Genomic DNA, 27,854 nt, shown 5'->3' on the forward strand with positions numbered 1-27,854 from the left:
AAACACTGCACAACTTATAGCTGGGAGGGAGGCCAAGGTGCTGACTTTATACAGCAGCAATGACAGGAGCTCTGTGCCAGGCACTCCCCTAACATGTTCCATGCAGTCATCATGTAATCTGCCCAATAGCCTTGAATGTAGTTGGTGTTATTATCTTATGCTTTCCAGTCCCTTGTCTAGGAGCTGGGCACAAAAGCTCTCTCTGGGAAGGATAATCCAAGGAAATATCTCTCTCATCTCTCTCTCTCCCTGGAACCTTGTGCATACATGATTTCAGTGCTCATGGACTACTTTTTAATTCAGACAGCGAGGCAGAGACAGACATGACAACACCAGTGCTCCTCTCAAGCCTGGGCCAGGTTCATGACAAGGTGCACACCCTCCCTGGTGGGCTAGCTCTCTGGTTTAACAGGACAGGCTCACCTTTTTTTTTCACTCACCTTTTTTCTGTCGGATTCGGAGGAGGTAGAGGGCCGCAGCCAGCAGGGCCACTAGCAGGGTACACACCAAGCCCACGGCGATAAAGATGCCATTCAAGTTCTGAGGATTTTCTGCAGACCACAGGGGAGAAAGGCTTCATGTACACAAATGAACAGCAGTGAGAGTTAAAAACCCACCACCCCTTCTCACTGCTAGATAAGCATCACAACCCGAACATCTGGCTGGGCCTCCACAAATGTTTCCAGCCACCCAGGCAGGCTTTAGGGTCAGCACACACTTCCCCCCTGGTTGGGGGGGGTGGGAGGCCTACCCACTGGCAGCACAAGAACTAAGCTGAGGGGTGGGGGTATGAAGGAGGTCTGGCTGCAGGATATGGGCAGATAACTCACTGGAAGAACAGCAGTGTGTTCCTCCACATCTGGAGTGAACCAGAGAGCAGCCGCCATGATACCACACATCTGCCCCCAACTCTGAACTGAAACTGGGATGTCACACAGCCCTGGGGACAAGGAAAATGAGGATGCAAGATTTAATTGTATACTGCATTCTGGGAAATCCCAAGGCTGCCGGTTTCTCCGAACCTGGAATCTGACACTGGACATCTGCATATGGGCTCTGAAACCAGGGTGCTTGAAATGGGGACAAGGACTTGGCTGGACCAGAGCACAGGCCCTAGATTACAGTCCTATGGACTATATTCAGGCTCTGAGTTGTAGAGACATGGGATCAAATCAATGTTCCTGGTGTGTGTGACCTTGAGCAAGTCATTTTACTCTCCCTCCACACACAGACTTGGACAATTCTGAGGATTCACTCATTAAGCAGTCAAGCAATGAGTTCACCCTTTCATCCTTTCTGACAGTATTCCTTGGGTACTTACTGGGAGCCAGGTCCTAAAGCTATGGTGTCCAACTAGGTAGCCACAGTCCCTAGCACCTAAGAATGAAAGCTGGAAGTCTATGAAGCTCATCCCCTTCTTGAGAAAGCTAAGAGACCCAGAGAGAGGCACTGAAAAGCCCAATGTCACCCAACAGCAGAGCCAGGGTAGAAACCCACACATCCTGCCAACACATCCAGTGGAGGGTAATCTTATACAAGCCGGGCATGGGTGACATCAGAGGCACCCTGCTTTAGAGCTTCCCTGCTCCCTCCTTGCAGGGGAAAAAACAAACACCCCCACCCCCCAAAAAAAAAACCCTTTAGTCTAACCCATTCAAAGAGACTGCTGAGTTCAAGGCACAGCCATGCTAATGACAGCAGTGGGACATCCTATAGTCATCCCAAAATGCAACCTGAAGCTCCATTTGAAGGAAAAAGAGAGATACATGGGCAGAGAAAAATGATCCCTACACACTCCTTTGGTTTCTTAGAAAGGACCAATATTATTATCTTAAATGGGCACACACTTTGGGCTAGAAATGCTCCCTAGCAAACTGCCCACAGAGATAGCTGCACATGTAACAGGAAGTACAAGGACACTTGTTGCAGTGGTGATTACACCTGAGTTAAGCTGCAGACAGTTGTGGGCATCTACCCAGTCACAGCAAGCAGAAGGATGAGGAAGACGGGCTGACGTGGACAGCAAAGGTAACTGAGAAAGCAGGAAGCAGGGTGTCATGGACAGTACTATCTCCCTCTTCTCTACTTTCTTCCTTCACTGTGTGTATATATGTTAAAACATGCAGAGACTGGGAATCCGGGGTTAGCGTAGTGGGTTAAGCACAGGTGGTGCAAAGTGCAAGGACCGGTGTAAGGATCCCAGTTCGAGCCCCCGGCTCCCTACCTGCAGGGGGCATTGCTTCACAGGTGGTGAAGCAGGTCTGCAGGTGTCTATCTTTCTCTCTCCCTCTCTGTCTTGCCCTACTCTCTCCATTTCTCTCTGTCCTATCCAACAACAACAATAACTGCAACAATAAAATAAGGGCCACAAAAGGAAATAAATAAATATTAAAAAAAAACATGCAGAGAAGTGCACCATGCTCTTACCAGTGATCCTTTTTAGAGTATAGGTTTTGGGGAAGGAGAGCTCACTTGGAACTTCTACATTATATTTCTAGACTGCTAGATTTTCCTATAATATGCATAAATTGCCACTTTCAACAATAAAAAAGAAGATAAAGAGCCAGACCAGTTGGCATGGAGGCCTCACCAGGTGGTCCACCTGTACCCGGTTCCTTGTGCTGAGCAGAGACCTCCAGGGTGTGGGTTTTGTTGACGGCCTGCTGCCCATCATGCTGCACCTGGCAGGTGAACAGCACGTTCTCCCTGTGGGCAGACGAGTTCACCAGTAGCCAGCTTGTCCGGTTAAAGGTCCCATCCTTGTTCTCTAGCAGAATGGAGGTCGTTTCTGTTCTAGACATGTTTCCGTTCTCCAGCCAGGTCAGTTGTAGAGGTCGGGGGTAGAACTTCATCACCTGGCAGGTGATGTTCACCTGGCTGCCCACTGTGGGATGTTGGGACACCTCCAAGGTGGGTGGAACTGAAACAGCACAGGACAGAAGCTCTGACCTTACGGGACAGGCAGGTCGTGGGGAGAGTCTCCACCCTTTAGAGCCCACCCACAGCAAGGGAGCCCCCCAGGGCTGGGCCAGGTGTGCAGCAGGAGTGCAAACACGGGGGATCTTTGCGTGTGAGTAAGATCACTAGGCACTGTGCCAGGCACACAGCAGGTGCTGGAGAACTGGTAGCTCCTGTGCGATAACAGTGAAGTTAACAGGAAAAACCCCTTGGATAATAACTGTAGCAAAATAAATGAATTCCCCAAACATATGGGTGCTTGGTCACAGAAGTTAGTGAGTAACCAGAGTTGCTGTTGGGTCAGTCAGTGAAGCCACCTAGCACAGAGGTTGGCAGGTGGTAGGTGTCCATCTGGCAGCTGCCTTGAAAACAGGGGTGAGTGACCAGCACATTCAGGGGCCTGGGAATGGAAAGGACTATTGGGAATTAGATCCCAGGCAGTTCAGGGTCTGGGGAGACCCGAGGGAGGAGCTGGCTTACAACATGGAGGCAGGGTGGGCTTGGGCAGGGTGTGCGTGGGTCCTCTACCTCGGATGGTCTGAGACAGGTTGGCAGTCCCACGAAGAGGAGAGCCCCCCGTCAGGGTGATGTGGGTCACCTCGCAGATGACCTGGGAGTGCACGTCCCCCGGAGCTAGGGTCACCTCGGCTATGCTGGACACGCTGTAAGATACGTCACTCTCCTCTGGTTCTATGTCTGTGTGGGAGGCTGGGAGCTCGTTCCCATTTTTGAACCATTTCAGGCTGATGTTTCTGGGGAAGAAGCCATGGGACTTGCAGGTGAAGTTCACTCTCTGCCCAGGTGTGGCCCTTGTCGAGGGGCCCTGAACCACTGGGGGAGACGGTTTGGCTACAAAAGGAGCAATGACACACATAAACGTGATTGTGAGAATTAGGAGCAAGAATAAGCAGACTGTTAAAAATCTTCTATTTTTTAATGGATCCTATTAGTTCTAGGAAGGGTGTCAATATGCCCATTTGCAGAGAGGGACACACAGATTTCCAAAGCTGCACTGTGAATCAGGGGCAGAGTGACAAGGAATTCCAAGCCTGAGGCCAAAGTCCAACTGTTTTCTCTGCCAGGTGATTTCCCACCATTTAGGGCCAGGAACAAAATGACTGATTCGGTCTCTCTCTGTATTAACTGATCCAAGCAGCCTCCCCTGGAAACCTCACCTACATCAGAGAAAGTGTTTACAGTCATGAGTGGGGGACGGAGTGGCACAGTGCCTCTGTGGGAACTAGAGAGTGACGGTAACACCTCCCAGCCCCTCATCTGTAAAATGGGACAGCAGACATGTCTCCACCCAGGGTTGTAGGGAGGGGACATTAGACGGGGAAACATTTTGAACTGACTAAAACAGAAGATGCTTCATAAAATTAAGGAAACACAGGTTAATCTTTAACAAGACTTTAAATAGCTCCGGAGCTCTCTCTACAGGTATTTATGAATTTATTGCACAGTTTCCATTTTTCTCACAAATAACCCAATAGGAAAATCTGTGCCAATAGTTGAATTTGAAGGGGAGGGAGCAGGAAGAGGAGGGACAAAGGCCTGTTTCCCAGTCTGTGTTATTCTCTTCCATCAGTTGGAAGCAAAGACTACTGAGTGCTGAGAAAGCCAGAGCTTACTCCTTTCCTAGTCACCACAGTAGCAGAAGAGGCACAGACACAGGCTAAGGATGTGACAGCAGCACCTCCTTCATTCTGAAAACATACACAATCAGTGAATCACATGTCAGGCAGATCTCCATGGCTGGGTCTTATTGACTGACTCTGAACTTTCCACCATTACCCAACAAGTACTGTAATAGATACCAGACATTGAACATCACAACTATTTGCATGTATAAACATTTAACTTCATTTATAACCTTGTGAAATGTTTTGAAGACAGATTGAACCAGGCCCTTGAAACCCCTGCAGCCCAGAAGCCCCTGGAAGGACGAGACATAGTGGTCAGTGACCATCCATCCAGAGGGCCATGGGATCCTGATGCTAGATTGAACTCCCAGGGTTCCTTACTCTTGAATCCTTCCACACATCTGTAGGGGAGGGCCGAGTGTGTCCCATGTACAGATGAGGCTCAGGGGTAAGGGGAGGTCAAGGGCATACAGGGAGTGAAGGGCAGAACCTCACAGCACAAGGACTCGTCATTCAGCATCACTTTTCTGTATCTGTATTTTGTGAGTCAGTGTTTCTGCACAAAGTGAATCAATCAAAATCCAATCCCCGTAATATGAGTGGGATGTGTATAAACACAGAGCCTGGCATACAACAGGTGCTGAATAAATAGCATTTATGATCATTATCATAAGATCTGCTCATCACTAATTCTGAAACTACCTGTATCTTCTTAGGCAGCAAGCAGGTAAAACAAGAGCAAAGCAGAAACACCAAGAAAAGTCTCAAATCCTGCTCCCTGCAACTGCCACACAAAGCCACATTAAAAAAAAAAAAAAAGCAGTGTAGACACCAAATTTTTATAATTCGTCCCCTCTTTTTTTTTTTTAAACAATCCTCTCAGGAAAAAGTTTTGTGAGTTGGCTTTAAAACACAGAAGATCACAGAAAGCTGGAAGCATTTTGAAACAGAGTGGAGATTTCATCAGTGACAATTCAGTTTGCTGAGGCTCTGGGGTGGCACCAGCACTTGTGTGTACACACACACACACACACACACACACACACACACACACACACACACACATATACACACACACACACGTTTTAAGATGGAAAGGCTTCCCGTGCAGTGAAGCCTAGATCCAAACAGGGTGTGTCTGGGGATGGACAGAGCAGGAAACCACCCCTCAGTCCTGGTAAACTCTGTGGAGAGTGTTCTGGTCATTATACTCTGGCTTCATTTCTTGGGACCCAATGAGCTATGACAGGCACATGCTGAAGCACTGACACCCTGTAGGCCTGTCCCAACTCTGGTAGCATGAGAAGCCACTGCTTTCAGGGATTTAAAAGAGCACCCATCTCAGAGGAGCTGGGCCCTGGCACCTTCCAGAGCAGCTAATGCACTCAGCTAGCTGCCCAGGCCATGGCGGATAACTGCATCAGAAATTCTAGATGGAGGCAGGGCCTAGGGATTCTGACAACATTTTCCAAATTAGCAACAAAGCTGAAGGGACAATGTCCTTTTTGATCCCACTTATGCTTGAGACCTGGAGAGAAAAAGTGACCCATCCGAAGTCCTATAGCTTTGGAACATCATAGCTGACACCACGGCACCTTCCCTCCACTAGCCGCTGTTGTAAGCACTTCATGATATTCACTTATTTGGTCCCCACAGCTACTCTGAGTGGCAGGAACATCATTGACATGATGCTCAGTGGGGGCAGTGACTGGTCAGAGCCCAGAGCTGGGACGTGAGTACAGGCACTGAGCACATGCTCTCAACCATGTGCTTGTGCATGTGTCTTGTACCATGGTCAGTAGTAACTGCCAGGGTACCCCCACCATGAAGAAACTCTTCCCTGTGTGAGGAGTGTTCTGAGATACCCCAGCTCTGCTCAGAGTTTTAAGTAGCTATGCTAGTCAATCTCTGAATCACAGAAGGTTTTCTGGACAGACCCGCAGTGAACACCCAGTCCCTTGGCCCCTCTTCCACCCTGGGATGTAAGCTTAAACTATATGTTGCACCTTTAAGAAATTTCTTCTTAGTGGGATGTTGCTAGAGACAGAATGAAAAAATTACATTTCCCCTTCCTTGCCTCCTTATTGAAAGAAGAGAGCACAGGGTTCATGGGAGGTGGGTTGGGGTGGGGAGAGCTTCACCTGTTTTGGTCACTTATATTTCCACAGTAGCCAGAGCAGAGCCTGGACACAGCAGGTGCTCAGTAAAAACAAAGAGAAGACTCTCCTCGCTGAGGAAGCTTTCCTAGAGACAGAGAGGGCAAGTCACCTCATCCTTAGAACCGAAGAACTGATGTGATGGGGAAAGGCAAGGGCAGTGGGGCCAGGCAGAGCAGCATCTACACTTGCCCTCCATGTATCAGCCAGGGAGTCCTGAGAAAGTATCGCAAGCTTGGCAGCTCAGCCTCCCTGACCTGTAGAGGGGACTGAATCCAACCATGAATCAGCTCAAGGATATAAGCACTCACTGCATACCAGATCTTTACTTGCTTTAAGATAGAAGAGCATAATTCTCTTTTTTTTAATTAATTTTTAAAAAGATTTATTAACTTATAAGAAAGAGAGAGTAAACCAAAGCATCACTCTGGCACATGGAATGCTTGGGATGGAACTCAGAACCTTGTGTTTGAGAGTCCAACACTTTATTTCCTGAACCACCTTCTGAGCTGCAGTAGAAAGGAATTCTTATTGAGTTGTCACACAATAGGGAATAAAAGATCCACACAGTACTCACCACGCACAGTGAGCTGGGTGCCTGGTCCAGACTTAATCTCCACATCAGGACTCCCTTTCTGGAACTTCACACAGTAGTAGACGCCGGCATCTGCTGGGGTGATGTTACTGATGCGGATGGAAAAGTCCATGGTCTCTCTCTTTGTGTTGTCTGAAACAGGTGTTACTCGGGGGTAGTGGCCATCTTTGAAACTATAGATTTCATTCCGGCCTGACTCTTTGACCCTGAACCACTTGACAGGCCCCACAGGGAGCAGGGAGGTCACAGTGCAGGGCAGAGTGGCCGTCTCTCCAGCTGCGACTGACACAAATGTCTCAGACTGGATCACGTGCAGCTCCTCACCCAGCACTCCTGGAGAGAAAAACAGGCAGTTATTCACTCCCCCTGCACCAGCCTGGGGCTTTTCTCAGGGGCTTCTCAACAACAATTCTACTGACTTGGAGCATACCATGAGAAACTTTGACCTCAGCACTTTGTGTAAATCATCACCTGTAGCCCTCACAATGAACCTGGAAGAGGACTTTGTTACAGATGAGGAAACTGAGGCACAGAAGGCTAAAGTGATGTGCTAGAGAGCAGTTGAGTGTCTGAGTCCTCTTTGGATGTGTCATGTCTGAACTGAGCTCTGAATGGGTCAGAAAGAAGGGGCACAGTGTTCCTTACAGACGGAACAGTCTGGGCAAAGGCTAGAGGTGGGGCACCTGGTATGTGTGTGTGTGTGTGTGTGTGTGTGTGTGTGTGTGTGTGTGTGTGTTGGGGTGCCTTCAGGAGGAGTCAGATTGTATTTGGGGAATGGCTCAGGATGCAGGCTCTGAGCAGAGGCCTTACGCAGCCTGTGGGTTTCAGCTTGGTGATGCAGCAGGCAAGCAGAGGCTGGATTTGAGGTATGACTTAGGGACTCACTGCTGTGTGACTTAGGTCTATTGTTCAAGTGACCAAGAAGACCTAACAGGGACTCCTGCACATATGATCAACTACTCCCACACACCCCATGACTGTGAATGCTGCACTCATTTGGGCAAGTCCTTGGCTGCTCCATGGCCCTGTCTCCTCATGTGTCCGTCATTACCTGAACTCCATCTTGATGTCTCTCAGGCAGGCCTAAACCAGTCCAGGTCAGGACATTGCCAAAAAGAATCATATGTGACAGAGTTTATCCACCAGCTTGAAGCCTCAGTTACCTTATCTACAAAGGGGAAGACCCCCCACACACACACCCCACGTTCTCTTCCGTAAGTCACTTTGTACCAAGCTGGGAACAGGGGAAGCTACTGTCATTATACAACAGATAAATGAGGGAATTAGAGTATTGCGCCAAAGTAAAAAACTCTGGGAGGTGGAGGGGTGGGGAAGGGTAGATTTTCAGTTCCCCTATAGGGGTGTGGGGTAGGGAGACAGACCCTGGTGGCTGGAATGATGTTGCTATATACTCCTATTAACTTATAGTCTGATAAATCTCTACTTGATCAATATGAGGGGGAAACAGATTGAAAGTCTTGATCTTTTTAATGCATAGACTTTAGTTCTGAGAATATGTACCTTCAATCTAAACACTTAAGGTTTCACATTAGCAAGCCGATTGAATTTAACACTCAGCTTAAATTATTAATGCATTTCTAATAATAACTTTTGAAAAAAACATGAAATCACCTATATTCTTAGACCAGGGAGACCAGAAGCAAGTGGTCCTGTCAATATATAAGATACAGTAATTTGTAAATAGCATTAAATCATGGTAGGTCTTGTATGCTGCAGCAAATTCTAACCATAGACTTTTCAAAGTAAACCAACTTCCCAAATAACTTGGTTACAGTAATAACTATCTATTGCCTCCTTCAACTCTTAAGACAGCAAAGAATCTTCCTCATTCTCTACAATTTTCCCAGTGTTAGAACCTCTCGGGCCTCACTTGTTTTCCTTCATGCTTCTCTTGATCCATACAATTCGATACTACATCTGCTGATCTCAAGCAGATCAGTGCAACCAGTACCACCTCACTATGTTTCACTTTAGACTGTGTCCAGAGACAACAGGTTTGGGATATCATCCCTTTAGCTTCATTGCTCTGGTGAGACCTTTCCCTAGCTCATAGGACTCCTTAGTTCTATTTTGGGTAGCACACTTCCTAACAAAGCTACAAAAACTAGATATAGACCAGAGCCCATGTGCACATGTATCCATAAGTTAGGGGAAAATATATACCTTAAAGTAGAAGGGTGCCAGAGTCTACAGTGATTCAATAAGTACAACAAGCAAGTAAAAAGACCTTTAAAAGATACCATAAAGTACCTAATCAAATAGTGTCAACTTAGACCTAGATACCCTCCTCACCTATTTCCTTTTCCACTTCCCTCAGTCACTCTAAGTCTAACCCTGTCAGATAGTGTAAGGACTACAAAAGCTGGATAAAGCCAAGAGACTGACACACCTTAATAATGGCCCTTTTAGTCACTACCAGGCCACCTCATCATCCAGGGCCCTGGTCAGGGAATCCTGTAATTCCCACAAAGATATGCTGGACCTAGCTAGACCTCTAACAGATCCTTCTCCCCACCATCAATGGTCATTCATCTCCATCAGGAACAACATCATAAACCCTCTGTGGGTCTCTACAGGACCTTGTGCTCAATGTAGAACAGTGGCAGAAATTGCCCCACTCTATGAAGGGAGGCTGGGTCAACATACTCTGAGATTTGAGGAAGATGGTCCTGAAATGTGTGCAGCCTAGAATGTTCCTAGCTATGACCATGGAATGTGAGCTCAGACCAACAGGGATCTAGAGGTTACACAGGCTTCTGTGCTAAATATGAATTGACGTGGAACCTAGGTCAGACCAATGGGCTTTACAATCAAAGGAATATATATACTTTTCCCTTATTTAGGAACCACTCTCTGCCCTGACTCAGCTTTCTTTTATTTATTTATTTTTAAATTTTTATTTATAAAAAAGAAACACTGACAAAAATCACAGGATAAGAGGGGTACAGTTCCACACAATTCCCACCAGCAGAACTCCATATCCCATCCCCTCCCCTGACAGCTTTCCTATTCTTTATTTCTCTGGGAGTACGGACCCAGGGTCATTATGGGGTGCAGAAGGTGGAAGGTCTGGCTTCTGTAATTGCTTCCCCACTGAACATGGGCATTGATAGGTCAGTCTGTACTCCCAGCCTGTCTCTCTTTTTCCCTAGTGGGGCAGGGCTCTGGGGAAGCGGAGCTCCAGGACACACTGGTGGGGTCATCTGCCCAGGGAAGTCCAGTTGGCATCATGGTAGCATCTTGAACCTAGTGGCTGAAAAAAGAGTTAACATATAAAGCCAAACAAATTGTTGATTAATCATGAACCTAAAGGATGGAATATTACAGATGAAGATTTGGAGTCTCCGTTTTGAAGATAGCTAGTAGGCCTATTTTAGTTATATTCCAAAAGGTCCATGACTATACTAGTTTATTCCTGAGCCTGACATCTGATCTGGGGAGATGATATCATGGCTGGAAAAAGGGCTAGAAAGCTAGATTAAGGAAGAGAGTAGCTCCCAAATACGGGAAAGGTGCATAGATATTGTTGACTGTAAACCCCATCAGTTTGATCTGGGGCCCATATTCAGCATAGGAGCCTAGGTAACCTCTGCATCCCTGTAGGTCTGAGCTCACATTCTGTGGTCATGAGTAGGAACGTTCCAAGCTGCCCCAATTTTAGGGCCCATCTTCCTCAAGTGGTAGTGTATGTTGTCCAACCCCCCTTCGGAGGATGGAACATTCTCTACCGCTGTTGATCCACATTCAGAGCAAGGTCCTATGGGGGCCCACAAATGGGTCCATCATGTTGTTCCTGATGGTGATGACCAGTGACAGTGGAGAGAGGAGTTTACTTGAGGTCTAGGCCCATCATGACCAGACAATACTTAGCCCATCCACATATTAACTATCAGGCTCAGGCAAAAATTAGTAAAGTCATGGGCCCCTTGGAATAAGCCTAAAATAGACTTCCTAGCTTCTTCCAACATGAAAACCCCAAATCTCATCAGCTATATTCTTAGCTTTAGGTTCCTAATTATTAAACAATTTGTTCTGCGTTGTATCTTAATGTTTCTCAGCCACCAAGTTGCAGATGCTACCATGACGCCAAATTGACTTCCCTGGGCAGACAACCTCACTAATTTGTCCTTGAACCCCACCTTCCCAGAGCCCTGCCCCACTAGCGGAAGATAGAAACAGGCTGGGGGTATTGATTGACTTGTCATATGCCCATGTCCAGTGAAGAAGCAATTACAGAAGCCAGATCTCCCACCTTCTGCACCCCATAATGATCTTGGGCACATATTCCCAGAGGGATAAAGAATAGGGAACCTTCCAGTGGAGGGGATGGGATACAGAACTCTAGTGGTGGGAATTATATGGAATTGTACCCATCTTATCCCACAATCTAGTCACCCTTTGGGCTGAAGCTTCCATGGCAGGAGAACTGGGACTCCATGATGGGGGCCTGACCCTCATGGTACAGGGAGAGAAACAGAGTCTGTAGAGGATCAGGGCTCAGACAGAGCTGGTGGCACTTGTATGATAGCACATGGAGGAGACACACACAGGCAGTGACAACCCAGAGACATCAGAGGTGACACCAGCAGCTGCCACAGATCCAGCCAGAGGGGAACACTTCCAGTGGATCTGCGTCTCAGCACCAAAGATTGGACAACCTGGAAATGCCACTGGGAGGAAACACTGGTGGGGTGGGGTGCAGTAGGAAGACCCACACCCTGGGTGAGAACTCACCAGGATGTCCCCTTTGCCAGCACAGCACTGCATCACAAGCCCCCATCCCATCCACAAAGTGCACAAGCTCCGTCCCAATGAAGCCATGAAGGCCGTAACACAGCTGGCCATGAAAGCGTGGCACAGAGGTGTCTGTTAGCCTTGATCTCCCATTCCCATCACCATCCCAGATACATTACTGACACTTGATTTTCCTGGTTGTCATGCTCCCCCCTAACCAGGAATTAGGATCCACAGGAACTATTTCGAATCCCCTGCCTAGAACAGTATCTGGCACACACACAGGCCCTCAAAAAACCTGCTGAGTGAGCATAGTGATGGAGGAAGTCAAGAGGGTAGGCTCCTGGGCAGATCCTCTCTCGACCCCCTTTCTTCCTTCCTTCATGCTGGCCGATGCCATAGGTGTGTCTGTGTGATGAACACAGCTATTATTATCTTTCCACTAACACCATGCAGGGCTGTGAGTCAGCAGCTGGGAGCCATGTGTGAGGAGAGGAGGCCGCCTAGCCGGCGTGCGGCATGCTGGAGCAGAGCTATTCTTGTGGTGCAGCCGGAGGCCCACAGTCACACCCCAAGCAGGCGGCAGCGAAATCTGGGGCTGCCCTCCCCTCCTTTACTTTAGCTTCTCTTGCTCTCTCTCCACCGACTGCAGCCAGATTTAGGCAGCTTAATTAATTAGCTAGTGTTTATAAAGCGTTTGAAGAATTTTAAAAGTGTGACATAAGTGCCAAATATTATTTTAATCTTGTGTATGTATTTTTTTTCTAGCAGAGTTTTCCCCCTTCTTGCCTGTTCTTCTTTTTCTCTGCAGGTTCTATCCTGGGAACTGGGCTTGTTAAAGCTCATTCCCGCAGCTCTGGGCCTGGGGTTACCACACTGGCATGGCATATAAAACCATTTCTGGCTCTCTGTCCTGCCCTGCTGGCAGATAGCAGCTGTCCAGGGGCCTGAACTGGCTCCAGGAGAGGAGGGTGGGTAGGCTTCCAGGCTGGTGGGAGTGGAAACTGGAACATTCTTCTGGGAAAGCGGTTAGGCAAGATGCACTAAAGGTGTGAAAGCTGATCACCAGCCTTTTCTGGGCTCTTGCACAAGGATCTACAACCCAGTATGAAATGGGGTTTCCATAAAATGATCTAAAAAAAGTTGGGAACCACTCAAATGGCCAATGATGGGGATGGTTATGTGAATTATGATCTACCCCCCCAGGTGGAATTACAAGCAGCCACAAAAAACTGAGCACCATGAAAACAGTGATAATCTGGAAATTTTTGCATGGCATGATTTCAAATGATATTGTGATTATGCAAATAAAATCTGTTCATTGCTGAATTTAGAGAAAATAAGAAAGTATAAAAACAATATAATTCTTTCATAGAATACCATCAGAGATAACAGCAATCAACACTTTGATCTCATTTTAGAAAATGAATGAACAAAAAAATTATGAAACCATACTCAGATAGATAAGGGTAGGTGAAAATGTACTGAAATAAAAAAAAAATTGGGGAATATCCTAATGTCTGAGAAAAGGAATTATCCAAAGTCTACAACCATAAAAATGATAGTGCAGGGCACCAGGTGGTTGATCTCATGTTACCATGTGCAGGGATCCAGGTTTGAGCACAATTCCCAGCTACAGGGGGTTGAGGGGGTAGGGGGCCCATCACAAGTGGTGAAGCAGGTCTGCAGGTGTCTATCATTCTCTCTCCCTGTCTCCCCTGCCCCATTCAATTTCTCTCTGTCTTAACAAATAAAATAATAATAATAATAAAGGAAAAAATGGTCACAAGGAGCAGTGGATTTGTAGTGCAGGCACTGAGCCCCAGTACTAACCTTGGAGGCAATAAAAGAAAAGCAAACAAACAAATGATCATGCAGAATCACAATATTTACTCAGAAATATATTTGAAATCAGTCACTAAGTAATGAGTTCAGTATGATTCCTAACTTCTAGTTTTGAAAAAAAAAGTATAGGTGCTATTAAAGATTTAGCAATGATTAACTGTGAGTATTTGATTTAAGGGATTTTGCTTTTGTGCCTTCAGTTTGCATCACTTGTGTGATAAAAAAGAAGGGAAAACTGTGCTTTCAGTATGATCATGACTTTGTAGACTAAAGCTATATATAAATAAACAACTGCAAGGTACTATATAAAGCTATAAAGTGCAACTCTCTTTGGATCATGAATCTAAAAATCATGGTGTTTTCTCTTTTTTCCCCTTCTATTTTGGGTACTTTTTAGTTGTTTTTTTTTAAACTGGATCAGTATTAAAGAACTCTTTACAGTAGCCTGCTTTCTAGTAGGAAAATCTATACATTAAATGTACATGTCATGTGTGTATTTGAATGATGCACCCACCCTCTAATTTTCTCTATTTTGTTCACTGCTCCCAATTCAATGATTGGCACAGTAGATGCTCAATAAACCTTTGCTGACTGACTGACCCATCAAGTGACTAGAGAAGAGGTTCCCAAGGAAAGACAGCAGGATGCTGAGCTGTCTGTCTTGTCCTCAGCCTGGGCTGGGAGGAGGGGAGATGCACATTTTCTTTTTACTTTACTGTAAATAATACATTGAAAAAAATTTTAAGTGAACATTTACTGCTTGTCGAGAAAAATAATAACTAATGCCTGTAAAGAAGTCTTTAAGTGGGAGGGGTCGACACAGTGATGGTGACTGGTGGTGACCTGGTTAATTATGAGAAACCTTTGGTCTCCCCAGGACACAGGGGTTCACAGTGCAGAGGTGAGCCGGTGGAATTGCTAGAATCTAATGAGAGCCAGTTACAAGTGTGCCCCTGATCTCAGGGAATCTGTACATGAGCAAAGAGGTCAGAATTTACTTTTTTACTTTAATTAATTAATTAATTAATTAATTAATTTTTGCCACTGAGGCTTGAGGCAGGCCTTCGGGATAAATGCACCATTCCTCAAGCAGAGATGCCTACAGTACTGCTCCACAGCTCCTCAAGCTTCCCCCCTGCAGGTGAGGATCAGGGGCTTGAACCCAAGTCCTGTGTGCTCTACCAGGTGCACCACACTAAGCTTCAGGATAGACTTTAAAGATATAACTCAAGGGGCGCGGGGCGGGGGGCGGCTCAGCAGGTATGGTGTACACCTTCCAAGCATGAGGCTCTGGGCTTGACTCCTGGTACCACGTGAGAGTACCAAGGACAGAGAGAGAGGTGGGACCCTGTGGGTATAGACTAGTACTTTGGTGTCACTCCCAGTCTCTCCTCTAACATATACAATAGAAGAAATATTTGTCACAGCAGTGCACCAGCCTTGCATGCCTGAAAGCCCAGGCTCAACCCATGGTACCAACATATATAAGAGCTGAGCAAGTACACTGCTGTCTCCTTCCCTCCCTCTTCTGCCTTCTGTCTCTCATGAAAATAAATAAATCTTTCAAGTGAAAAAAGGAAAATTAGGCTGGGGTGACTCAGCAATGGAGCAGGTGTATACAAGGCGCTGGGTTCATTCCCTGGCACAATAGAACAATAATAACTCAAGTGATTACATCTGGAAAGAACCCTGAGAGCAGCAACTCCCACTGGCACCTCTGACCTGTCTCCTGAAACCTCTGTGTGCCCTTCTGTCTCCCAGAACAGGGCGAAGAGGGTTTGAGAGATGCAGTAAGATGGCGGCTAACAACTGACCACAGGGTTTGGGAAAGCAGATTTGATTTTTTTTTTTTACAGCATTTGTGTGTAGCTTTTGAGATTAAGAAAAGATGAAAAACAATTTTCATCAGAAGTAAAAGAAATGAGCATGGATGCTTTTCTAATGGAAAAAAAAAATCAGCTTAGAATCAAGACTAGCCGGGAGGGAAACAAGGCCACTGTGATCCTGCCTGAGCTTCCTTCAGAAAAGTCCTAAATGAAGCAGGAGTGCACATCTCCCAGGGACCAGCCAGCCCCACGGAGGTAACCACTGTGCTTACAGGGGAGTGCCCAGTCTTGGAGGCAGGAGGCCACAAGGCAGGCGGCCATAGACAGGATGAAGGAAACTCTTAGGCTCCCACACACTCCTGGAGCCCAGAACCCAAAAGGCTCTCAAGCTCTCACAGCATCAGGGGCTCACATCCCAGGACAGCTCCACGCCGCCCTGCCCCACAGCTCGGCAGCCCCACTCCCCGAGCCCTGCCAGTACCGTCTCCTGCAGTCTGTTCATTCATCACCCCACCACACAGCACACCTTGCCACCTCTGGGATCTTCTGGGGTCGGATTTAAAGGCTGCGTGTGAGTGTGGATGGGAGTGAGCACACAAAAGTGAAAGAGAGCAGGTGCCAATGTGCAAGTCCCAACATTCACACAGATAAACAAGATAAGCTTATAGATAAGCTATAGAGTGTACAGCAGGGTGTCAGCGTTGTGTCTAAGGGAGGGTCCTCAGTGATTAGGGGTGAGGGGGGAGAGAACTATGTGCTGAGAGGATTTGAATGGTGTGTGTATGGGGGGGTTGCCTGCCAATGAAATCACAGGTATGTGTGTGTGTCCCAGCTGTCTGCAGGGGTGTGAGGGCAGGAGTGAGAGTGGCTGTGATGTGGGAAGGGGAGTGCAGAGGGGCCTGTGTGCACTAAGCATGTGAGAGAGGAGGGTGAGCACTGTGAGAGGGGTGTGTGCATGGAGAATAGGCATGGTGTGAGCGGGGTCTGTGTGAGCACAAGAAGGAGTGGGTGCCCAGGTGCCGGGGAGCAAAGATTGTTCACCACCCTGGTCCCTGCGCCTGTCTGTGGGTGTGCCAGCTGTGACTGAGCCTGGCACCTATAAATTCCAAAGGGATGTGAGAGAAGGCGGGCAGGAAAGATGCTTCCCTTAAGTCTGCCATGGGCTCCTGAGGGGAATGGCCTTGCATGACACTCAGCACAGGGCTGTGGCCTTGACAGCAGGGTCCAACCTTTAGTGAGCATGTACTAACCACCTGCTAGACTGGAGTGGTGAGAAGAGGCCAGCCTGGAACTACTCTGCTGGTGCTCAGGCCCCTGGCTGGGGGGCAGAAGGATGCCAAGGTTGGATTCATGGAGAGGCTGGACCAGCACAGGATGTATGGACTCCCTAAGGGGGACTCGGGACTCCAGAGCAGTTGTACCCAGGTTCTGAAGGCTGCAGGTAGGTACTGATTTCCCTCTGCAGTTGGACTGATTCATTTGTGCCCACTCAAATCTCATTCTGCCTTATCTTCATGCCACATAACACAGCCAAGTCAAGTCAATCTCTGCCTTCATGGGAGGGTCCTGGACACAGAGACCATGTGTAAGGAGTAAGCCAGAAGAGGTTTGGTGTAGGTTTTGAGGGAGGGCCAGAATCTGAGAAGGTTGTCTGGAGGTGGTGGACCCTAGCTGGGTCTTGAAGACTGGCGAAACTTGAGGAATAGAAAAGGCACTATGGGGAAGGTAGCAACACAGGAGCAGAGAGTAGGTCACTGTACAGTCCAGGGAACAGGTAAGCCCAGTGGGCAGGGCCACGCCAGATACTGCAGTGGAAACCATCATCTGCACTGGAGTCCACAGAAGTGTGACACATGTGACTTTGCACACAGGGAGGGGGAGACCCAGAGTATGCTCTCTCCTGCCCCTGCCCCCATTCCAGGCAACTCAGAGCCGGGTGCCATGCCATACCCTTAGCAAGAGAGACAGTCCCTTTGTGCAGACACACTCCTCAGGTGCCCAGAGAGCCTACTGCTCAGAGCTCAGGCTGGAGGACCCACACGCCTCATCTTCAGGGAGGTGACTAGAGGAGTTAACTCTTCTAGACCTCCACTTTCTCTCCTGTGAGCAAAGGTTATCATCTTTTGTGTTCTTAAGGTCAGATGGTTGGCAGTGAGCTGACCTGGTCTCTCCTCTCTGCCCTGTCCTACAGCCCACCTACCAGCAGATCCCACTTAGTTCCAAAGTGTGGCCAGACTCTGACCACTTCTCACTATTGCTCCTGCACTGCTGTCCCCACCTGGATCCTCATCTCAGCTTCCACTCTAGTCACCTGCCTCCACTTCACCTCCTGACAACACTTGTTCCCCCACAGCCACAGAAAATGAAAACTCCTTCGCTAAAAGCCCACCTTCAGCCCCCACCGCACTCAGAGTAAGACCTCCAGGCCCTTGGGCCCTGCTCTCCATCATGCCAGACTACTCGCCTCAGGGCCTTTGCATGTGCCATTGCTTTTGCATGGCACTCCCATCACTTAGAAAGGGACCCAGTGGCTTTCATCTCTTCAAGCTCTGAGGCCTGAACCTCCCCCCTCACACCCCTTGCTTTGCTTTACTTTTCTCATATCATCCACCAACGCAACCTGGAGCTATTTGCTCATTTCTTTAGCAGCCACCTCCCTACCCCTCGACTTGCTCATAAGCTTCATGAGAGCAGGGGCTTAACCTTGTTTTTGCTTATCCCTGCTTATAAGTTCCCTCCAGGCTGATCTCAGAGGCTGGCATTGGTTGAATGTGTGCTCCAGTCTGGAGTCTAACTCTGCCACTTGAAAAACTGCAGGAACTGCCCTGGGCCCCTCAACTCTCTGCTTCCCCATCTATAGAATGGAGGTGCTGCAGTGAGTTGCTGTGGCATGAAACACACATGGAGCTCAGGGCTGGGTGCAGGGCAGAAGCTTCTCCATAGTGAGTGTCTCAGAAAGAGAGATGCTCCTAGCTTTAGACCTAAGAGGCTGAGTATTCTATAAGGCAGAGCCACGTGGCCACACAGAGTGGGATCTGAGGCAGGTTGGGTGAGGGGGGCAGAGATCCCAGTGAATCTGCCGAGCTTTGACAGAACCCAGGGCTGATGGTGAAAATGCCTGCTGTGTGGCTGTGGTTGCAAGAGACGGGATATGGATGTGGTGCTGTGAGCACGCTCTGCCTCATGCTTCTGCGACCTAAGGACCTTGCAGAGAGAGAGTGAGAGAGAAACTGAGGCCTGGAGAGGCTGAGAACCCAGGTAAGTGTCCCTCTAACCTTTAGGCCAGGCCCCACTGCTCCTCTGGGACAGGCCCTGGTGCCTCCAGCTGTGCTCCAGCAGGAATAACACACCAGTAAGGCCTGAGAAAGGGAAGCCCTCATTAACTATGCTTCCTGACAGTCCAGGGAGGCATGTTCAGTGGTCTCCAACCTGGCCCCCAGGTGAGGACCTTGTTTCTGGAGAAGCAGGGGAGGGACCCCAGTTCTACTGGCAGAGCTTGTGTGAGATAGTGCTTCTCCCAGCACCGGTGCCCTCCAGCTCAGGCTTCTGGATTCTTGCTGCCAAGGATGCACACACATTTTCCCAGCTGAGAGATATAAAGCCCCCCTTTAAAAGTGACACGCATTTATTAAACGACATTTGCCAAGGTTTCAGCACACACTGCTGCTGCCGACAGCAGACAGACTCTGGACAGGATTTTTCCCCAAGCTGACACTATTCACTGATGCCTTTTATAGCACTTTCTGCAGCTTGCAGAAGCACTTTCCATGGCTCTTAATTCCCTTAACCCTCAGCAATTCCCATGTGAGAAGTAATGGTGGTCCTGCGTTTCCACTTTGCAGATGGGGAAACTGAGGCTCAGGGGTGGGAAACACTTGCTCCAGAGATCAAGGCCAGGATGTGGAGCATGCTGGAAACAAACTCAAGAGTGTATCCCCAAAACAGATATCCATTCTACCACCTGCCCTGCTAGAGATGGAGTTTGGGATGCTGTCCAGATTAAGGGTGAGATAGGCACAGGAGTGGGAGCATCGGAGCTGGAGAAGACCTGTGGGAGAGCAGCCAAGCTAAGCCCCTACTTCATGGAAGGGAAACTAAGGCAAAGGGATGCTATAAGGGGTGTCAGGTCTCCAGACTGGTAAATAATAGTGGAGGGTGTCTTCTACCTGCTCATTCCAATCCTGAACCATAAAATGATGCCCCACATGACAATAACAGTAACAATAAGCTGCAGGACATGGAGCTCTGGAATTACCAGGAACATGACAGATGTCACCAGAGTGGCCTTGAAAAATAGGTGATCAAACTCCCATTTCACAGAGGACAAGACTGAGGTTTGGAGAGATACCACTGTTCAGTCAAGGTCAGGGGCTGCCACATGGCTGACTCTATCGGTGTCCTCACCCACCACACCAGACCAGCTCCTGCAACAAAGGGCCATTTAGGGGAGGCTGACCCCAAAGCAGGCCCTTCACACCAATCCTAGCCAGACAGCACTGTGCTAATGGCATCACACTCCAGGGTTTGCCTGCTCATTCATCATGGTAGCTACACGGGTGCAAGTAGTTTCGTGTAGCCAGAATTTTAAGTACAAATTCTGGGATTTCCTGGATGCCTCTTCCCCACCCAGCTGGCAGTATGTTTCAGTGCCTCCTGATAGCTTCAGGCTCCCATAACAGCACCATGAGATGGCAGAGCTAAGGCCCCAGTCACAGTAGGGGTCTATGTGATAATTAGGGTCCAGCCCTGCTTTGGAATCAGGCCGTGTGACCTCCTGGCTCCGCCTCCACTACAGACTGGGGGGAAGGGGGTCTTGGTCCCCACCTGTGCCTCCATTCACCTGGTATTAACTCGGCTACTGCTGTCAAGTCCTGAGGAGATGAAGACAGACAGGCCCTACTCTTGTGGAACATCTAGCCCAGTGGGAAAGAGAGCTGAGATCATCAATACAAAAATGTGAGGATTGCCAGGATTCATGCAAACTTTAATTTGTGATAAATAACGAGGCAGAAGCTCTTTTAGAATGGAGTGGATGAGAAAGGCATCTGAGGAGGCAAGGTCGCTGCTGAAGTTCACAGGAGGCCCAGGGGAGGTGAGGTCCTAGGGTAGGAGAGGAACTGGGGCTGGAAGCCCAGACAGGAAGGCACGTGTGGTTTGAGGTGATGCTGGAAAACCAGATGTGGTCCAGAAAATGCTGTACCTCTTACTCACAGGAAGGAGTCTGCTTTCATTCTGAGGGGTGTGGGAACTACTAAATAGTTTAGAGAAGGATCAATGAAGGCTTGATTCACTCACCCAGCTGCTCTGGGTAAAGAGCCAAAGGGGGCAGAGTTGGAGGGAGAAAAGCAGTGCTGGGGATACCATTTAGGGGTCTGAGCTCAAACGATAGCTCTGCATTTACAAGCTGTGTGACCTTGGGCAAGTCACATCACCTCTCTGGGTCTCTATCTCTTCATCTGTGCAGTGGGCATAATAATGGTCCCCATCTTACAGAATCATGGTAAGAAATGAATGAGATAATGCACATGGTAATAGTCTGGTCACAAGGGCTGACATATTCAATGTCTGCTGTCCAAGAACCAGACCCTTCTCGGTCTGGTACTGACCTCTCCTGACTTACTTCACTCCAGCTGCCCTGGCCTCCTTGTCATTTCTAAAACATAGCAAGCTCATTCAACCTCAGGGCCTTTGCACCTGCTCACTATTCCTTCTGTGTGACCTGGTATTTCCATGGCTTCTCCTGAATTTTATTCATGTTTTGCTCTTCAGAAAGGTCCTCTTTCTATCTCCACTTGACTTTTTATTCCCTTGTGTCGCTTTAGTCTTCCCCAAAGCACCTCAGCACTTGCCTCTACCTGACGTAATATTTACTTAGGTCTATGTTTTTCTCTTCCCTAAGATGTCAGCTCCATGAGAGCAGGTGTTGCTGCATGTCTTGTTCGTGGGTGCATTCCTAGCACCAGAGCCACCCCTGGTACCTACTAGATGTTCAAGAGCAATTGTCGAGAGAAAAAAAATTAAGTAGGGCAGTTGTTGAATGACTCTGATTAAAATACCCATAATGAAGACTAAACTGAGACTGAATCCAGTTTAAATCTGATGATTTGACTCCACTGACTCTGTGGCCTGGGGAGGGGTCCAGCCTGAATCTCCCTCTCTACAAGCTGGGGATGAAAGACTGCATGCTTCTGGCTGACTGTGAGGATTCTATACTTGCACACATGAAGAAATAAACATTTAAAAAATAATGGGTGAAAATGGTCCCCTGATGTCCAGTGTTTGCTGGACAGTGCTCACCCCCACCCCCATGAGACCTTCCAGATAGTGAGGGGAAAATTAAACAAGAATGGCATTTTGGTACTGAAGCTGGGGTTTATCCCCCCCTTTCTCATTTACGTTATGCTTGAAATTTTCCATAATAAACAGAGGAAGAAGAGATAGCACCACGTCAGAGAGCTCAGCTCATTTTCAGTACAGGCTGCACTACGTCACCATGGGCTGCCACTTCCCAGGGCAGCGCTGGCTCTGAGCAGTGGGAGACCAGAGCCGGCCCTGGCACCACCACCATCCACACAGGCCAGCCCTCCTCCCCGCTGGAGGCTCATCACTTATCCTTGCTTCCAATCTCCCTCCTGATTCGCACACCTGATCTCCCTCAGTTCCTGGCGCTCATCTGCAGCCATCTAACACCCCACGCCCCCAAATGAATGTGCCAGGAAAATCTTACAGACACAAAGAGCCAGTGCTGTGTCCTTCCCCACGTCCACCTCAGCTGCTCTGCAATCTCTGGATGCAGGCTCTGGGAGACACCTGGTGGGCTCATACATCTTGCAGAGGGTCCATAAGAAGGCCTGCCCTGGAGCAGCCAGAGGGAACAGGAAAGCATGTTCAGCTGTGAAAATAGATGCTTCCTTCTCAAGGATGGAATGGAAATGCATCTTGGGAATACCTGCCACCTCCACTTCCCAGGAGGATACACTGATTGACAGAAATATGAGACAGTAGCAGGCCAGGCACCATGATACCCCGTGTTCTATACCTGGAAAACCTGCTAACTCATGTCTAGTAAAGAGCATGGGTTCTGTGGTCAGGCTAATCGGGGTCCTCATCCAGACACTGCCCATAGTGTGTGGCCTTGGGCACAGTGATGGCCTGAGTCTACGTCCCTCACTGGTCAAGTACACCTCATGACAGCAGCCCTCAGGGAAGCTGCTGAGTAGCACTGGACTCCTCCAAGTCAAATGCTGAGCTCAATAGGCAGCTGGAAACAATGGTTCCCATTATTATGACTTCAGTGTTTTCCCATGGAATGCAGAAGCCTGTCAGATTTCCAGCTGTAATGATGGAAACTTCCTGTACAGTCCAGTTTGTAAAAGCCTTGGCCTGGATGGCAGGGGGTTTAGCCTCCCACTGAGGCCTTGTCCTGGGCCTGCAGTGTGAGCCTGTGTGAGCAGGCCAGTCTCTGCCTCCCTCCTTCCACCCTCCCCCCCAACCCCTGGCTGCAGTCTTCTTGGCTACACCACGAGGTGCTGGAGGAGACTCTCTGGGGACCCCTCGGGCTTTCCAGGTCTGCAAATCCACAATTCCTGTGGATCTGGACAGAGACACCTAGAGGCAGACTGTGTCCTCAGCACAGTCTCAGTCACTGACAATTTAATTATGCCAGCCTGGGTTTCTGCTCAGTGTGTCCACTCTCCTACTCCCCCCCCTCCACCCCAGCCTCTCCATAAAAGCTTAGGGAAAAGTCTCTAGCTGAATAATGCTCAAACAGGTAACAGCTTTTGCTGTTTGGAAAGTACCTACTGGGTTCAAGGTGCCAACTGTACAGCTGAGAAAAACCAAACAGAACAAATGATTACAACGGCAGCAAGCATGTGTTGAGTACTTACTCCTTGCTATGCAGGGCTGCGAGCATTAGGCATGTGTTAATCGACTTAATCCCTGAACTGGAGCTGTGGATGTCATCTCTACTCTGCAGAGGAGGAAACTGAGAAGCAGAGAAGTTCATCAGATTGTCCAGAGGATAGTGGAGCTAAGATTCACACCCAGGGGTCTGGCTCCCAGACTGTGACTTGGCACTCTGCTGCATTCAGTCTCTCTATGCAGATGCTAAACAAATGCTTGGTTGCAAGGCTATCATGTGCATTAGGTGTTGAACACGCATGCATATGGTAATGAACAAGGAACAAGGAGAAAGCAATTGGTAGCCTCAGACTGGGCCAGACAACATGCTGGGGGGAGGCTTCAGATGAGAGAGTCCTTGGAACAGGAGGAAGCAGAAACCAAAAGGTGAAGAAGATGTGGACACATGAGGATAAGGATGTGCAGGGTAGGGCAGCACTGGTGGCAGGAACAGCATAAGTAAAAGACATAGCAATGCAAGGGTTTAGCTAAGGACAGTGGATTTGTCAACAAAGCATTTACCAGACTGGGTTAGGCCACATGTTAATGGTTGTTCTACAAGTCAAACGCCCCTTGTTCATATGTTGGGGGAATAAACAGCGGCCAACCCAGGATTCTACAACTGCAGGAATTCTGGGAGGAGGGTAGACTTCAACAGTCAGGAAAGCTCTGGCCTGCAGGAAGGAAGCCTGGCTATCTCACAGCATCTCAACAGGTCAGCACTTTAGATAACATGTGAATAAGGGTGGGGGTTGGGGGGGCAGGTTGGGAGGGAGGGAAGGGCTGCCAGGGAGAAAACTCAGACTGTTTCAATTTTTATTTTATTATTATTATTTATTATTATTATATTTTTAAAGAAAACCTGGACCCACTCAACAGGTTTGAGCAGGGGAATGATAGCATCTGAATTGTGTTGACAGGCCCCAAATCTGAGTGCATTTAAAAAGAGAGAGGAGAGAGAGGGTGGGAAAAAAAAAACCCTTCCATCAGCCCAAGACTACAAATAAGAAAATAACCTGTCGCACGGAGCCATTGGAAGCAGTGAGCGAGTGCGTGTGGGATCTGCACAACAGTTTTAGACTCCTTCCTTTCACACACCCCCTCGCCATCTGCCGCAAAGGGCACCAGGAAGATGCAAGGAGGAGTTTTCCAGCTCCGGGAGCGCCAGAGCTCAGGAGCCCAGATGGGGGCTGGGAGGGAGCCTCGTGCTCCATGAGCTGTCATCTGTGGGGCCAAGAGGCTGTCAGTGTATCCATCCTCAGTGCACTTCCAGAGAAATGATGGTGACTCAGTCACAAACTTCTGGCCCAGAGAGAACTCTTCTACAAGTTCCACTGGAGCCCCAGAGGGCAGAGAGGGGATCTTGTTTCCTCAGCTTGGGCTAACTAACTCTGATTAATCCATTGAACATCCTTTCTTCCCCTCTACCCCCAGGCCACCCAGCCAAGATGCCTGGATTTAAAGTTCTGGCCTCTTATTTTGCTCATCTGCAAAATGGGAAGACGAACCAGCTCTTGTTTTGCTCCACTGATGGGAGCAATCATGCAGATCTGATGCTTAATACACAGCTTGGAATAACAGTAACAGTCAGTAAATGCCAGTTTGCTCCCTTTCTTCCACACATGGTTCACATCAGGACGTCACATGTGCTGAATCACTTCACATAAAGGAGTCAATCACACCAAGATTCTCCACAGGGTTTTTTGTTTGTTTGTTTGTTTTTAAGGATAATTAATGACCAGAAAGCACCTAGAGAACACCCTGGCTTTAAAGGTTCTGCCTGTAGCCTGAGCCCACAGGGACCAAAGACCTTCCACCACTCTTCTTGTGAAAGAGGAAGTGAGATGTAACTTCACTGCTCTGGAAAGTACAGAGGGAGTCACCAGCATGCCCCTGTCTACAAAAGTGTCACCAGGTCACCAGAAGGCCCAGCTGTTTTCTAATAGCTGGAACCCCCAACTCCTCCTGGCCTTGTCCACGTCAGAGTAAGGAGCGATTGGAGCTCATGTGAGGTCTGCCTGGTGTTTGGCCCAGAGCTTCTCTGAAACTGCAGCTTCAGAGTCAGGTGCCACTGCTGCTGCCACAGAATCAAGCTGCACACTTGTCCCCAAAGCCATGGCCCTTTGGCCTCTCAGAATGCCCCTCAGGTAGTTCCAAGGAACAGGCCTCAACTTGGCACCAAGAATACAGGTGGGCAACTTTGCTGGCATCTCTTGAGAATTTCCCTTTGGCAGCAGTATTGAGAAACTTCTCCCTTGGCCTTCCCCAAACAAGAGAATTCACACGGCCAGCCCCCCTTTGGAGAGCCGATCATGATCATGTGAAACCTCAGCAATCATGTGACTCGTCCCAGGCTGACAGTTGAGCCCCAGACATATAGTCCTTCAATCCAAAGCTGCCTTCCTAAGCCTGACATTTGAGCTTCTCACTCGAACAAATCCATTTTCTTAGAAAACTGGACAACTGCCTCCTTCCACCTTCCTATCCTTCTGTCTTGCCTCTTGTCTTTTTGTCATAAATTCCATGCCTGAGAAAACTGAAGGAGGGGCATTCCCTCCTTTGACCAAACTAGGTGAGCTGCCTGCCAGGGCCGAGAGTGTAGCCAGGACCCCACCAAATAGAAGGAAAGAGCGAGAGAGGGATGCTGGGAAGCTAGAGCTATCACAGTCACACCCCGTCTCTTTCCCACTGCCCTCAACCAGGAAATTTATTCTTACCTCCTAAGATTTATTTATCTCAAAGTTAATCTTGGCCCCTCTGTTGCTCCCACTTTTTCAGGCTATTGATGCTGAATGGATTGGAACAGGAAATTTTATGGTCTAATCTTTACCATTTTATAGATTGTTCTTACAGGAAAAAAGGGGGGTTGCTCCTATGAAGGGTGATGTTCCCAGTCAGTACCCCTGGGAAGGCATTTTCACTCTGGTTCACCACCATCACTGCTCATTGCCCAGGAACTGAACCACAGGGTCCTGGGCAACTAAGGATCTGGACTAGACATTTAGAAATTGACTTGGGCCCAGTCTGTGCTTTAGTGAAAGTAAGCACTGGAGAGAGCTGTGTGCATTTTCAGGACAAGAGGGGCAGCAGCAGGGCAAGAATTCAGGCTTTCAGGGTATCAATGGCCGACTTGGGCAGAAACAGACCCAAGACACCACTCACCAGAGACCTGAATAGACCAGGGCTTCCAAATGCTCAAATGCAACAGAAAACCCCAGAGGTGGGGTAGGGGATGCCTCCGTGCATTCCTGGGGGTTCAGGGGGGAAATGCAGGGCAGAGAGAAGCTGCTGTCCACCCCCACTTCTCCCTCCACCCACTCTGCTAGTTCTCTTTTTTTCACTGCTATCAGATGGTTACCAGTATCTAGGCAAATGGGGGGGGGGCAAGACTGAGCTCATCCTTACCTCGCTTCTCAGGGGAGGGAGGCACAGAGACCCCCTCTGCTGACAAAACAGCTTCCAGAAGCCAAAAAACAAAATCATCATTCTTCTTCCCCAGCCCTACTCCTTCAGTGCTGGTTCTCTGTGACCGTCTGCCCCCCTCACTCCACCACCCTCCCCCTCCAAACACACCTACACCACCACCACCACCAATCCTCCCAGGAGACTCCTGGTTTTGCAAAAACCCCTTTAAGAAGCAGGACTTCTGAATGGTGACCTCACCCCTTGGTGAACAAACACCTGCTGGAGACAGCTAGGTGTTTGATGTAGGCCAAAAAAAGACTGAGCCACAGGTAACAGGCCCATGGGTACCTGGGCTGCAGGGGGCTGCCTGGAAGCTGGGGAAGGCTGGAGGGGATGGAGCAGAAGAGCAGCAAGACATTCTGGCAACTAGGGGGACAACCACAGGGATAATCCGTGGTGTTTTTGCAGGAGGATCAGCTGCTCCCAGCAGCACATTACTGGGTTACCTCCCTTCCCCTTGCCTCCACACACAAACACTGTTTGACTCTGTACCCCAGAGGGAGAGCTCGCTCTTCCCTCCTAGCAATAGCCTGTTTCTGTTCCATTCAAAGCAGTACCTGGAAGACCGCCCCCAGTTCCTTCTCTCAGACACCCCCCCACCCTCGTCAAGCATACTGATGGCTAAATCCTGGGAGACCGGGCTTCCAGAGAAACCTGGGGCGCCTGGCTGCCTCCCCCATCAGATTGGGCAGGGGCTCAGTGAAGAAAC

The 27,854-nt window shown here is 48.6% G+C and overlaps 1 protein-coding gene across 8 annotated transcripts in view; it reads right to left on the reverse strand.

Annotated features, from left to right (window-relative positions):
* The window catches only part of LOC103113476 (tyrosine-protein phosphatase non-receptor type substrate 1), a 49,349-nt gene that overhangs the window by 14,270 nt on the left and 7,225 nt on the right, over positions 1-27,854 (reverse strand). For all 8 annotated transcript variants that reach the window (XR_009548969.1, XR_009548968.1, XM_007523025.3 and 5 more), the window contains exons 3-6: positions 7,335-7,685; positions 3,487-3,807; positions 2,591-2,920; positions 441-551 (exon numbers count right to left, since the gene is read on the reverse strand). Coding sequence is in view for 6 of the 8 variants with exons in the window: in XM_007523025.3 (XP_007523087.2) it covers positions 441-551; positions 2,591-2,920; positions 3,487-3,807; positions 7,335-7,685 (1,113 nt within the window). In the remaining 2 variants the exon portion in view is untranslated. The remainder of the gene's footprint in view (positions 1-440; positions 552-2,590; positions 2,921-3,486; positions 3,808-7,334; positions 7,686-27,854) is intronic.

This window comes from Erinaceus europaeus, chromosome 1 (genome assembly GCF_950295315.1).
Source record: "Erinaceus europaeus chromosome 1, mEriEur2.1, whole genome shotgun sequence".
NCBI lineage: Eukaryota > Metazoa > Chordata > Mammalia > Eulipotyphla > Erinaceidae > Erinaceus > Erinaceus europaeus.